The sequence below is a fragment of the Buteo buteo genome, chromosome 8 (genome assembly GCF_964188355.1).
Source record: "Buteo buteo chromosome 8, bButBut1.hap1.1, whole genome shotgun sequence".
In the NCBI taxonomy this organism is placed as follows: Eukaryota; Metazoa; Chordata; class Aves; order Accipitriformes; family Accipitridae; genus Buteo; species Buteo buteo.
In genome coordinates, this window is record NC_134178.1 from 45,869,545 (window position 1) to 45,884,605 (window position 15,061).

A 15,061-nucleotide genomic window follows, 5' to 3' on the forward strand; every position below is an offset into this window, starting at 1 on the left:
GGACTACGGAATACCCAAAATGCCACTGGAAAGCTGTCATTCCAATGATGCCAAGGCTAAGGCAAATAAGTCAGTTTACAACATTGCTGTACAAATCTGTGACCATGTGGCAACTTTTGCTGGTTACAGGGAAACGTGATTGCTGTTGCCAAAATGGAAAGAAAGGATGGGCAGCCGAGAACATTTTTTCACCAGTAAAGAGGTGAAAAAGTAGGATGCTTTTGTATCTGCAGGGTGGTCCTCAAACCTCCCCAAATAATTTATGGCAAAACACACATCTTTTCATCATGTGTCTGGGGAACCTAAAAGAAGTATTTGAGTTGGGGAATGGGTTAGAATATGTTTGGGAGCACTGTAACCCAGTGAGGCTTGTGTGGGATTCCTGCAATACGATCTGCTGCTCCACCTGTCAGCTGGGAGAGGAGGGTAAAACTGCCTGCTGGGGCAACGGCTCCCAAATACCGTGAAGATCTACTGCTAAGAGCACAAACTGGATGGTGACAGAATGCTTGACATCAAGGGGTAGACCAGAAAGCAGAGAAGGATTTACAGTGGCCTAAGACCTCAAGGGTCTTAGAAGCCATCAACAGAAGCAAACGCATCCAAGGGACCAGAGAGATGGTCTTAGAAACAACGAGAGTCTGGGCAACCGTAATTCAACAGGTGACTCTGACATCAATTGACAACTTCAGTCCCAAAGGGAAGTAAACAAAGAAGAGAGGGCAACAGACAAGAACGAGTGGAAGGGCTACATTAGCTTGACAAAATAAGTAAAGTCTTGTTTTGTTAAAGCAGGCTGAAGTCACCACAAATGCTCTGTCTTGTAGAGGGTGATGGAGTTTGCCTGAAGACATAGGGTAATGTATGAGAGGGGAGAGTGACCTGAGAGGATATGAATATTGCCTTAAAAAATCCTAATACATCAAGAACCTCCAGCCACAAATGTCATGGAAGAAAATCACCTCAACTCTAAATAGGCATGTGGACTGCCACAGCAAGACAAGAGCATTATACTTATTATCACACTGGTGAAACCTGTCCAGATCAAAGTTACTCTAATGGAATGTATCTGAAAACCCAGAAGTCCTGGACCCTAAATCATCTGTCATGTCACCATGTTTGTTTATTTATGCCAGACGTGGAAAGCATGATTTCAAACCAGAATTTCAGGAGATGGTATTCCATAACAACATTATGGTAGACAGTAGCAATATAGAATTTAGTTTGCCTGAAGCTTTCTGAAATATCTAATTCTCTTTTTTTTTTTAAACAGGCTTTCATACCTGCAATATGTGCAACAGGTTGCTGACTGTTGGCAATATAATGCCCTTCTTTTCCAGAAGTGCTTTTATTCTGTGAAATTCTGTTTCGATTTTGCTGAGACTGGACCTTGAAACAGCATTGTTTTTTTCCCTCACGCTCAGCCCTTATGGAAATTTAGGCTGCTTCATAAAGTAGTATCTTTATACTAAAATATTATAAACCCAGGCAGATACTGCAGTTTATTGGGAATAATCCTGGGAAGACAAACCAACCAGAGCTGTCCTTTCCTTTATCTGAAGAAGAGAGCTCTTTATCCTCAGCACGCAGCCTCAGCACCTTGCTGTCTCCTCTGGGCACACCAAAGAGTTCTCCCAAGTCTGCAGGAGAAAAAGATCAGGCTCTCCCCTTTGCGGACTGAAGCATAAACCTATCAGCTGAACCAGAAGACTGTCTGCCCTCTGAAAGAGAGCTGTTTTCTGCAACCAGCTAGTTCTGTCATTAAAGCACACAATTATGTCTCAAATCCTGCTGTTAAAGCATAATGAAGAAGTTGACATTTTGCACGTAACAGTTCTTTATTTTCTTTGAAAAACCAGTCCAGGCAAAAAAAAAAAAAAACCAAACACAAAAAAAATCCACATTCCTGAGATTGCGTGACTGAACAAAAGAAAACTAGGGCATTGCCAATTTATATAGCTGTCTGTACAACTTTCAGTCTGTTTCTTGCATGTGTGTGTTCTTATACAGTCATTAAATATGCAACCAAACCTTTTATCCCCCCCCATCTTTTGACTTATTTAGGGTACAGAATAAACATCTGAAGGAATAAAATTAGGACTGCACAAACAACTGTAAATTTAGCATTGCTTATTTTTAAGTGTCGAATTAAACATTTAAATGCAGTTTTTCAGAATGCAACAATAGCTACTATGTCCTACCTTTTTCCTTAAGCATCCTCATATTTTTTCCTTCCCCCTTTTTTTAATGCTGTTGCTACCCAGGTAAAAGTATCACTTATGTGATTGAATTCTTTAAAATGACAGGTAATTATGCAATGATGCTATGTAATCCTGTGAATAAATACATGAATTCTCATCTTAAAACTGCCTGAGTCTTAGTTACCATTACTTCTACTAGGAAGTTATTTCAGAAGCTCATTTCTCTGATGGCTACACAAAGCCATTTCCAATTTCCAACCTACATTTATTCATGGCAAGCTTACAAATCTTGCTCTTGGTACAACTGTGTTGTTTATATCTTAAAATAACTCTATTTCTTTTTAGTGTTTACCTCTTGAGATGACAACAAATTTATTCCCTTTTTTGGCATTATTTTTCTAGTCTGAGCAGGCTGACCTCCCTTATTTTGCCACTGTAAGATATTTTATCTTCCATTCTGTTGGTCCTTCTCTGCATTTGTTCTGCTTGAAATTCAGATTTGTACAGTGTATTCCAAATGACGAATTATGTGTCTTCTAAGGCGGTGTTAATATTGTCTCGTATCTGCTGAAAATTCTTCACCTAATACAGACTAGGACTGTACTGGCATTTTTCAGCTCCCAGTTTAGAGAAAGAGTTCCTGCCTTTTTTCTAGTGAACTTCTTATTTCTGACAGTCCAGTCCTTAAGATCTTCCTGTTTACTATTCTGAGACTCTTCTGTCTTAATTGTGTCTTATGACCTTATGGCCACTGTAAGTATAATCAGCACACTTCAACTTTTTGCATCAAGGTCACTATTAAAGATCTAAAATAAACCTGGTCCAAAAGAGTGAACTTGAGAAACTTCCAGCCCAACAGTGAAGTCTGATATTGCCTCCTCACTAATCAGGTCTTTGGCCATCTCATAGTTTGCATACGAATCTTCATCCTCTCTAGTTTAATTGTACTTACCCAGAATGTACTATTACTAAAAATGGTAAAAGGCGTATTTACAAATTGTTCACTCTACATAACTGCAAGAACAGTATATAGGAAATGAAAAACTGCCCTATATATCTGAGAGGACAAGAGTTCACACACACTCCTTCCTCCCCACACCCATATAACCTATCTTAGCTGACTGAAGCAAAAATAGGGATAAACGTGCAGGAAGGAACCACATATAGTCTGGTTTTACATTTACTTACCGTGATGTAGATCAGTAGTAAATACATGGATGTTAAAAAAATTATACTGGTATAAAAACAGTGCATGTTAGACAAGGCACAGGTCCATAACAAACCTTAAAAATAATTACGACAATTTCTGTATTTCAACTACTGAAATAACTAGATTAGCAATATATCTTACTTGTCCTGTCATATGACTCATGACACGTATGTGCAATTTCAGCTCCAAGCTGCAAATAATGCCCGGCTTTATCATCTCTGGAACCATCTGCTCCAAGGGCAAACATTCCCCCTGCAAAACAGGTCAAATGGCCCATCTTTCTTTCAAGGTGCCCGTTCTTCCACTCCCCAATGAAGGTCAGTCCTCCATTGGACTTTCGGATGAGATGTTTTTCTATGGCCTACAAGAAGATTAAGAGAACTTTCAAATACTGTTTCACATGCAAGTTTTACATACTAACTCTCCTTCAAAGAAGAAAGTACTGTTTTCAAAACAAAAAGAATTTTCTTTCAAATTCACTTCTGAGCACTACAGGAACAAACAGCTGTAAGAATATAATTTTAACACACAAAAAAATACACTAACTGTTAAACGATGCTAATGAGATCAAACATGTGAAACTCATGACATAGATAACATTGCACTTTTAGCTGAGAATTCAACACATATTTTATGGCTCAAACAATGTTTGTCTACCTGTTAACTCTGAGAAGTACTTATTTGTTCTGCTGTACAGTTTGTGCGTACTCGGAAAATACACCCATGTTGGAAAATTTTGGTCAGCAACATATACAAAGGCAGCACCTGTACTCTCAGTTCGACTTTAATAAGAAGCGACAGGAATGCTCCAGCCACCTTCTAGCCACTTGTCCGTAGCAGCTTTCTGATTGCACACGTCAAAGGATGGGTGAGGGTCAGAGCAGCTGTTCACAAAAACCAGTATTATTTTATAGGTGAGGCAACTGCTGCTTTGTCTTTGCACATTTGTACCAATATAAGTTGTTGCCTGTGACTTATAAATGGTGTTCTTCTGGTAGCGGGAAGGAGAATAGATGACTTAACTTTCCAAAGTTTGCAAACTATATGGAACAACACGTTTACTTAAGCCTCCTTCAGAGAGTTTCACAACCCCCACCAATCTACTGCAGTACTTACTATCTTTAGTATTAGACAGTTTTTCTTGTAACTAGAATCTCATTACAGTTTGAGTCCTATAATAATGAAGACAATTATCTTCTTTACCATGAAGACATTATTCCTGTCTTCTTTCCAGAAATCTCCTTTGTACTTCCACACATAACCATCTGACAGGTTCACAGCTTCCTTCAAAGTGCATGATCTGTGACTGGTCAGAGTACTCCAAGGCTGATTAGAGTTGAAGTATTAAAGTGCCATTAAAAAGGCATTTACTACTCTCCTTGCCATCCACAAGATCTATTACAGAAGTGAATTACTACCCCTCTCCGTTACTTTTCTGGTACCTACAACAAATTACACCTCAGATGTCCACAACTGTATTTTGCACTAAAACTACATACACTGAGAACACACAGGCAGAGGATCCCACGTATAACCAAAGCAGTCATCGTGGATGTGGAGGTCAAGTCTGCTGCACACAGCTGTCTCCTTGCTATCTACACAGTGCAAACTATGCAGTTCGCTACAGTACAGATTCAAGCAATAAATACATAGATTAATCAGCTTGCAACTTGTCATTCAGGTTTTAAAGTGGACAGTGAAATAGCTTTTCCCTCCAAATAAAAAAGGGAGACTGTCTTTTGTTTTCAACAAAATGGACAAACAAAAAGCTTCAAGCTCTTCTGTGACTGGAGTAGGTATTTCAATTTTTTTTTTTTTTTTTTTTTTAAGCTGATGCATAAGTGATACAGCACTGTTAAAGCAGCTGTATTGAACCCAGCAATATTTGGTAGCATGGAAGTCCTCCATCCAGGTACTGAAATAACACCTGACAGCCTTCCAAAGCTTCCTTCAATAAAAAACTTTTCTAAAAACAGAATGATTGAAATTACGGTTAGAAAAGGCAGAATTTGTAGGATTAGGAGCCTCATCTGGGGAAGACAATAATATAAACAGTAATCTGAAAGAGTTGTGTTTCTGAATATGCGTGTATTTCTGTAGGGTTTTCTGAATATGTTCTTGACCTGAGATGCTGCAAGTGCTTGCAGCAACTTTTCTGAATGGTTATAGTGATGTGAATCTACACCTCAGGCATGCAGCCAGTGAAGAGCTGGCAGTCCCCATAGGGCCAAGGTGAATGCGCTCACTAAAAGCCAGTGGAGCGGACTACAGGGAGAAGACTGCGTTACCATCGGTAGGGTCCTGCTCCTTACTTGCACCGTGGACTGAGCCATCATTTGGATGGTGAAATTTCTCCACTGCCCTCTATTGAGCCTGTGTGTTCTGAAGGTGTTGAAAGCAAAGTGCTGGTCTGCATTCCTGTTGGGTTAACTTCTTCGCTAATGCCACCAGCAGATCTGAAGTTTGTGCTTAAGGCAGGATCCAGCGAGAAGAACGCAGAAATAACTGACAGAGCAGAAACTAATAAGTCTCTGATGGCTGCCAGAGTGGTTGTCCAACAATCATGCAAACTGGCATCGAGGACTGGCATGACACTGTGGCTTCTGCTGCTAGGGAGCCTGATGTGGTTAACTGTACAAGCCTCATTGGTTCTGCAAGTACTGGTATAGGAAAGATTGGATCTGCTGAAAATTCTGCCACTGAAGAAGATACTAAGATCTGTAGCATCAACTCCGTTGATTCAATTATCCTAGACTGTGACAAAACTGACATGCTGATGATTATAGGATTTTTTTGACCATATGGTACATAAAAGTTGAGGAGTCCCCTTTAAAGGAAAGCCACTTTTACTGTGAAGAGCAAGAAGGCTTAAAAGGGTTTGGATTATTTATTTCCTGGAGGAAAACAGTTTTTTCCAAATGTTCTGCAAAATTCCCTTTAGAATTGTATCTTTTTGTAATTTCATAACTGTTGAGGAGTAAATGCGTGCAGGAGCATTTCCAGGGGGGACAAAATGACTGTCGTTGGCACCAGGAGAGCCAACAAAGGCCAAATTTATACACTTCTCCATGAGCTGCTTGCTTTCAGGGTTTGACTGAACATCATCATCTAGGTGCAGTGTGCCCCTCTTCCAAACAGAGAACACATCTTCTGAACTCGAACATCACTGTCTTGTGTAAGGGGTAGTTTTTGAAATCTGAACATCAAGTTGTCAGCTACTTTAACAATTAAGTTACGTCTTAAGAGTCACAAAAGAAGCATCACCAAAAAGAAAATAAATGTAACCCTCTCAAAATACTTCATCATTCAACAACCCACTGCTTGCTGACTGTATAAAAAGGACAATTAAAATTTACAGTAATTAACAAGGAACAGCTGGGCGTTGCTGGGGTTAGGACAGATGTGACATTTGTTCCTGGGCTGGACACCTGGGGCTACAGAGCACTCCGATAGGTACCGTGAAGCAATGACATGCAGCTGGACCACGAGGAGTATACATGCACTAGAGCAGACATGTGTACTTAAGTTCCCAAAGAAAAGACTTAGTTCACATCAACTGAGAGATTAACTGAGGGAAGAAGCTGCCTTAGTTTGTGAAATGCCCGAAACAATAGACCGAAATCTGAAAACAGAATGCTCTCTATCTGATGTTCATGCTTTCTGTGATTTTTATGACTACAAAAAACAGCATTTCCTGAGCTGTCTTGCAGCAGTACTTGCTATGTTGCAATAGTCAGACACATTGCTGAATCCTTCTTTTAGCTATCTAGTGTTGTGCAACAAGAAAAGAGCGAGGATCAAATTCGTGAGCCTAGCAGGTTAGGCTACTCAAGGCCACAGATCAAAAGGAAGATTCCCTATCCTCCAGCCGATTTGAGAAGGAGAAAAGACACTTCAAACTAGACTAGCTGGGAGATCCGCATGACAACACTGAAAGTAAAGTTAAGAGGTCCATACTCAATATTTACCACCACAAAAAATTCTCAACAAGTTTCACAATTTCAGTTTTTATCACAGTGTGAATCTACGTATTAGGATGTTGAAATGAAGTGTCCTTTACAGTGGAAGACTGCACTAATGTTACATAGCACGGAGAGGTCATGGATACAGAACTTGTCTGTCCTCTTGTTATGAGGTATGTGGTGACCTGGGTAAGGCTTCATATGCCATGGAATGGAGGTCATGACATCTGAAGAACAGATGCTGTTATCTTTCTTCCTCTTAATACCTCCAAGGAATGGGATATCACAGCCTACTGCAAGACTCGAGAGTGAGGGTATGGCTGTCTATCTTCCACTCTCCCCCCCGTAATAAGCTAAGGAAGTGAAGCGTGGCTGGACAGAGACCTTCTTTTAGACTGGTGGGTGCTGAGAACATTTCCAACTCCGTGCTATGAGTGGGAAGAATGTATTTTACACCTTTCCCCTTCTGCTTGCATAAATGATGCAGAGAGCTTTTGCTCCAAGTTTTGGGGGAAAAAAAAAAATAGAAAGATTAAGAAGCATCAGCTATGGAGGAAGACCTATGTTATGGGCAAAACCAAAAGAATGGTAAGGGAATGGGCTCTTAAAAATATTTTAAGATTTTAAATAAAAACTCAAGTTTGCAATTATGTAAAACAAATCCTACTCACTGACTCTTTGCCCACATCATTCAATGCCAAGTAGGACCTGGGATAAACACAAACCCTGAACCAGAAGGATGTTCCACGATGCATAAATCAGTACGGTTCATGCAGATTCAAATGTACCTGGGTGGGTTTAGCTGAGAGAAAGCCAGAGGAAACCACCTGATGCTTACACTACAGGTCATACCACACACGAAGCAGGAGCAGCTCAGCTCTTTCTCTCTCCTATCCAGTGTGTTTTCATCTGGTCCCAAATTTGCTTTGCTGTGTCTCCATTCAGAGGCAGGGATTTGCCCATACAAAATGTTTGCAAGACTGGGTTTACAGTGAAGAGGATGAAAGGGAAAGTTTATTTCCTCTAATTTTGAAGTGCTCACAGTGTAGGAATCAGAATAAAATATTTCAACAGTAACCCCAACGGATGCTAAACATCAATTGCTAAACAGTTTTAAACCCACAGGACCCAATAAACTCTATGTTAGACTATTAAAAGTACTCAACCAGTGTTTTGAACTACTAATGTTGACTTTAACAAACCCTGGAAAGCCAAGAGGACTGGGAAATAGCTGATGCTTTAACAGTATTTTAAAAGGCTAATAGAACAATCATATAAAATGAATGATGTGGTTTCAAAAATAAATGTTTGATTGACAAGTGCATGCTGATATTAGGAATATTAGGAATTTCAGGAATTTCCTTGGTATTGTACAAAATATTAGTCCCAAACAAATTCAAGGCAGCACATATGAAGTGGATTAAAAGTTGGCTTGCTAGAACAAAGTAAAACAAAAAATTGCAAAAAATCATCCCATGAAGATTCTGCAAAGATACTTTTATTCAATGCTAGGCAGCATTTCTACCAATGATCGGCAAGAAACAAATGGTAAGAAAAATTGCAGATGACACAAAAATTGATGGAGCTATAGATAGTGATAAAGGAAAAGTCAGTCCCATAAAATCATTCAGAATAGGTGACAAAATGGGTTTTGCCTGAACAATTGTGTTTTAACAGAGATAAGTATAAGGTCACACATCGAGGAATCAGGAATGTAAATCATAGTAGTAGGAAAGCAGTAAATCAAAAAGACTATAACCAATTTCAGAGTAAAACCAACTGGAAAGTGGATGACAGTGCGAGGCAAAGGTTAAGAGTGCAAACACAGCTCTTGGCTGGATGAAGAAGAGAACACTGAGAAGAAATCAGGTGATGACATATTAGAAGAACCATTATGTTCTTGTCTCCATACTGAAGACACTTGAAACTACTTGGAAAAAAGCTTAAGAAGTAATTCAAAATCTGTTTTATATTGTAAGACTAAAGAAAATAATGCATTTCTCCTTCAGGAGAGAATGCCTATCGTACCTTTGTTAGCAACCAGCTACATGATGCAGATACACCCTTTTAAACAACGTAGGAAAGGAAAAAGTTCAAGTAGCTGAAAGCCAAATGTAATCAAATTCAGGTCGGGGTAAGACATATTACAGCTTCAAAGCAATTTTGGACTAAAACTTTCACTATATATCTTTTAAAAGGTGAATTTTGAGAACTCCAAGAACAGGCATGTTGCTTTAGGAGACTGACTACACTAAAACTAAGTTTTAAAAGTTTATGTAGAAGGAAACACGGCATGCACAGAGCATGGAACAAGCTAGGCACCAAACACATATCTGCCCTTGGACAAGACTACACAGTTCCTGCTGCTGTTGGTACCACAGCTAAATTGATTAAAACTACCTTAGTTACCCTCTACGTGCCTTAACTGTAGCATAGGCGTGTTGGCATATATGGCCACAAGCGAGCCTGATGAAAGAAGGTGCCTGTGTATAAGAAACTAAGAAAGAGCTGGGCAGCATAAAAAGCTCAGAGCCACCACAAAAAGGCCCCCACCCCAAACCCCACTGAACTGTCCCGCAGTACTGCCCTGCTTGGGCAAGCACTACTTCATCTGTGAGAGGGAGCAAGACCATATCACAAAAGAACCATAAAGCAAAGAATAGGTATGAACTACATTTTACAAGATAAATATGGAATATAACATCTGAATGTCTTAGAAAATAATTTAAAGAATAAAACAGTTGAGGACTTAAACTCCTAGAATGATTCTGAACACTGGAGAAAAGTGACTTGGTCGTTCTCCACACATCCTAAGGGTTGTTAGATCTCTTTCTCATGAACTATAGCTTGGGCTTTTACATTATACCATTTTGGACAAGCTGATTATTTTTAGCACAATAATCTGCATCAGATGTATTCCACAATACTTTTTAAACAACTCAGAGAGAAAGCTGGTATTATTCATCACTTGATTTCTTAAAACTTATATAACCAAAACAAGTCCTATGGGGTTTTCTTTGTTTGTTGGTGTGGGTTTTTTTTTAAAGTATTAAAGACGGTTTTTAAGTTCCACTGTATTGGAAAACTCAATGAATTATAATCACCTCAATTGCATCGTCGTACATTTTCCTTGCCTCCGTGTCCATCTTGTCTGACATAAGCCAGGCTTTCAATAAATATTCATAAAAACTGTCTCCCAGCCCGCCCACGGATGTGTGATCTGTAGGAGGGAAAGAGGAAAAAAAATAAAATTGAAGTTGTTATATAATAGCACCTTATATTTATTCAAAATATAAACTTACGTTTTTAAGGTCTACTGTTGTAGAATTATCAATATTTTAAGCCTGTTTAGCAGGACAAAGCTGCATTGTACCCCCTATCCCCTCCGAACTTCATAGGCATGGAACCTGCTGCATGTGTTCACTATTCGTCATTCTGCAGAGGCTATCCCTCATATCAAAAATGTAATTTAACCTGGTTTTACTTCATTCCATAGAACCCAATTGTTTAGCTGCTAGGGTTTGGTTTTTTTTTTTGTTTTTTTTTTTTAATATATGTAGAAACGTATACATAAAAAACCGTGAGATCTCTGTATCCAGGATGCAACCAGGTCACGTGGCTGGCTATGAACTGCCATGAACTACACAGAACCCAATCTTTCCAGGAGATTTTTATTTCCAGCAAGGTAGCTACTTAACAGACTAATGAACTTCTCAAAGTCAATGTTCTTCTTTAGAATTATTTCAGTCAAAAGGGAGGCAAATTGCCTTTGCAGTGTACAACATAAGCCCTGCTCTGTTCTATCACGCCTGAGCAGCCGTGCAGAGCCACGCCATGTGCTACAGGGTAAGTAAAGCTGCTTGACTATTCGAATCCACCACCACATAAACTCGACCTCCAAACACACAGATTTCTTCTTTGTCACCTGCTTTTTTTTTTTTTTCCTTGCAGAGGTTGCCTTTCACAAGTAGAGTCATCGCTATTCTGTGCTGACAGACCACATGAGAACTGCCTACGTTTCTCTTTGGGTAAACTATCATACATCCCCACAAAAAGCCTACTGAGGGGCTGACTCAGCCTCGGAGCTCCTGTTCCAACCCTGGCAAGCGCTCCCTCAGCACACCCTCCATTCAAAAAGCAGTACAGTCTATGAGATTTAATAAGTGACTCCAACCAGAACAGCACATAACCTTTTCTTTCCCAACATTACAGCTCCCAAAACGCTGGCACTAGAACAGTCTTAGTCTGCTGAAGCTGGGCGAAGGAAACGCTTAAGACCAACTTTGTGACAATGCCAGAAATTCAGGGCCCTAAGCATGGCTGCTGTTACAGTCATGCAAGTTCCCTTTTGCCAGCTGAAAAAAAGAAAAGATATGATACTTCCTTCTCCAAAGTACCTCAAAAAAGTGCTATTATTCACAGTCTTTCTGGGATAAAGGTGTAAAAGAGAGGTTGGAGCTCTCCTTCTGCTCTTTTCCTCCAAGCACCGTCCTGCCCCAGCACGTCTGCTTGTCTCTGAAGATGTGAGTAGGAGGTTAGAGCTGGTAGATGCTTCTATCCTAACTCTTCTAGCTGCCTCCTGACTCCTCTGCTCCTTACCAATGGATTTCTAAACAAAGGAAGGAGCAGGCGGAAAGCCTGTAGCTTTCCCATTTGTTTTCAGGTTGTGAATTTGGAGCAGATTACTTCACGCCCTTCTCTTCTAGCTCAGTATCTCCTAGACAGCCTTTTCACACCCAGCTACTCAGTGATTTAACCACAAATGATGAGTTTTCATAAGCTTTCCAGCTCTGAGCTGTAAGAGGGCATTCAGGTCACGAGTCACTTTCTTCCACAAATGCAAGGGCTAGAAATTACTCCTTCAATGCACAATTACGTTCTCAAGCAGACACAAGAACTAAGGGTCTGTGGTTTTCAGAAAAAAAATAAACAAACCATCCCAAGACTTCCAAGTTACGACTCATGTCAGCACTACTCAGGGGCCATCTTCACAAGAGACAGGGTCTAAAACGACTTGTGTTAAGCTGTTGCCTCTTCCCCAGCTGAGCTCTGTCACTTGAGTCAGCGCTGCTCCTCTGCCAGATTTCTGTCACAGATGGACTTAGTCCCCAACCAGGACAGGGCTGCCGAACCCTCAGCACGGTTCATCTTGAAGCAGCTCCAGCTGGATTTGAGGCAGGAAAGAGCAGGAAGACAAGTGAAAAAAGTTTATTTCCTGAACAGAGAAATCCACATTCCAGGTGAGTTTCCAAGGTCAATTATATCAGAAACGTGCCCTGTTTCACATCTACTTCTTCAGGCAGTCATTTGAGAACTGTCTTTCCCTCCTGTCAGCAGCTCTTCTCCTCCTCCACATTGCTTCTCGTCTTAGGTGCAAGCACAGGGAAGGCAGGAACCAGCAGGACACACAGGACTGGGAGCCATCCTCTAGACAGCCTTTTTTGCACCTTCTTCACGCGTTCAGAGCACAGAGCTGCACAAGCCTCTCAGACACAGATCCTCCTCCCACTCGGCAAGCGAGAAGCAACCACGGTAAGGCTAAGGGCTTCTGACGGCCTTGCTGCTCCCAGCAGCAGTGTTTTCTTTATTCCTGTTTTTATACCTCACTCCAATTCTCAACTACTAGGAGTTTTCAAGGCTCCTGTCTCATTAAACCGTGGGCTCCTCCGCTCCCCAGCTGACACTTTTCACAGCTGGACCAGACAACAGACCTGTCAGGGCAAACTGATTCTGTTCCTTCTCTTCAGTAGCAGGAAAGGGACAGATGAAATATTTTTGGTGGTCACACGTGGTAAGACATCACCCAGGTATCTTTCACGCAGAAGGGAAGCAGTATTTCAAAGGGAGCTGCACTGGGATACAGCTCTCTATTTCCCTAACCCCTCCCCTCATCTGCAAAAAATAGCCAAAAGAGGGTGGAAGTGAAAAGGAGGCCACCGCAGCAGCTGAACTGAGGTTTAAGCACAGCAAGTTTTCCCAGCTTCTACAGCTGCATTAACTGCACCCTGGCAAGATCTTCTTCAGGTCTTCTGCTAGTGTCAGAAGGTGTTGCTAAAGCAGAATTGGCTGCATTTTGTGTAAGGACTACAACTAGAAATGACTGAAAATTAAAACACTTTTTGTGACAGATTGTGGGACGCTGACAACTTACTCTCACCTAGAGTGGAAATGCTAAAGAAACATTTTTCAAGATTCCTTAGCAAATATATAGCTGGTGAAAACTGTAGATTTGGGCCATCACATATCATTCTCTCCTATAAACAAAGCTCCCTACCTAAACTTATCATCAGAAGGTCCACGGTGGTTATCACTCTCTCCTGCTATTTGAGCTACAGCTCAGATGGATTCAGAGATTTAACTCAGTTCAACTCAAAATGTTTTGCTCATAAAAATGTTTTGCACATAAAATATTTTGAAGTTTTTCAATCCGTCCTAACCTTGTATGTCAAGCCAGAGTACTAAAAAGGAACAACTCCTGATCTGAATAACTGAGTTTACAATAGCATCTTGGCACTGGGTACTCTTCAGTAGACGGCTGTGAAGGTTTTATGTTTAAAATGTTTATAAGTATTTTGCAAATTTAAAAATGGACTTCATTTTTAACATACTTGATCTGCAAGAATTATTTAATTAGATCTATGTCATTTAAAGGTTTTTACTGTGAAGAAGTATTTCACAGTAAAATCCTGAAGTAAAACTCTTTCCAGATTAAGACAAATATAGCAAAGAGAACAGAAGTATGAGGGCATATCAAATATGACAGAAGCCACATATTCTCTTCAATGACATGTATACATTTTTAGAACATTCATTCCTTCCAATCAAGACAAATTAAGATATTTTCTTCATTCCCCATTTTTTCAAATGTAGGCCCAGATGACTGGGCAAACATAAAAGGATTCCAGTCAAGAATTCCTTGGGAGGTCTTATTTTAAACTAAAAGACATAGTAGTTGCAGTTGCAAAGATTACCTTCAACTATTGCAACCAAAAGCAATTACAAAAAGCCCTGTATTTTTTCTGGTTTGTCACACACTTGAAAGCATGTTGTGTGCAAACCCGTGCAGTCAGTCTGTTTGTAGGCTTCCCCCTTGCCAGAAAGAGCCGAACAAAACCTTAATAGAAAGACAATAATATTTACAGTTCATGGCAACATTTTTGCTCAGATACTTCAAAAGATGTACATCCTGTTAAATATTGGCATTTTTCTTCTTAATAAACAGTATGCAGTTGAAAAAAAACATTTCATAGCAATATTTTAATGAGTTTTCAATTTGTGGCTAAAAGAAGATCTATACTTAGTCAAGTATTGTGTCTCAGCTAATATTCCAAAAATCACATCCACCTCTTTCCCACAGACTGAGCGGAGGACCTTCTTTTCAATTGTCACACCATCATTATCTAATATTTCTAAAGCTAGTTTCACTCCAAATGATCTTATTCGTATCAGCAATCCATTAGCTCACTGCTGAAACAGTCTCCTCTGACAAGCAGCAAGACAATTATTTCACAGCAAACCACAGAAATACCTAGCAGGTCAGAAAGCAGCACACATGCTGTCTAACTGAAATGACAATGAATCTCAGCTTGAGATAGGAGGGAGAGTCTGTGGCGCTCTGGTGATTTGTTCTCTGTAAGTGAAATTGTTTCTTTACAAATCTGGGGAGACAAATAAACTTGTTTTTTCCT

At 40.1% G+C, this 15,061-nt stretch overlaps 1 protein-coding gene across 3 annotated transcripts in view; it reads right to left on the reverse strand.

Moving 5' to 3' along the window:
* Window positions 1-15,061, reverse strand: part of MAN1A2 (mannosidase alpha class 1A member 2) — a 144,112-nt gene that overhangs the window by 20,719 nt on the left and 108,332 nt on the right. For all 3 annotated transcript variants that reach the window (XR_012651395.1, XM_075034479.1, XM_075034481.1), the window contains exons 9-10: window positions 10,478-10,593; window positions 3,553-3,772 (exon numbers count right to left, since the gene is read on the reverse strand). Coding sequence is in view for 2 of the 3 variants with exons in the window: in XM_075034479.1 (XP_074890580.1) it covers window positions 3,553-3,772; window positions 10,478-10,593 (336 nt within the window). In the remaining variant the exon portion in view is untranslated. The remainder of the gene's footprint in view (window positions 1-3,552; window positions 3,773-10,477; window positions 10,594-15,061) is intronic.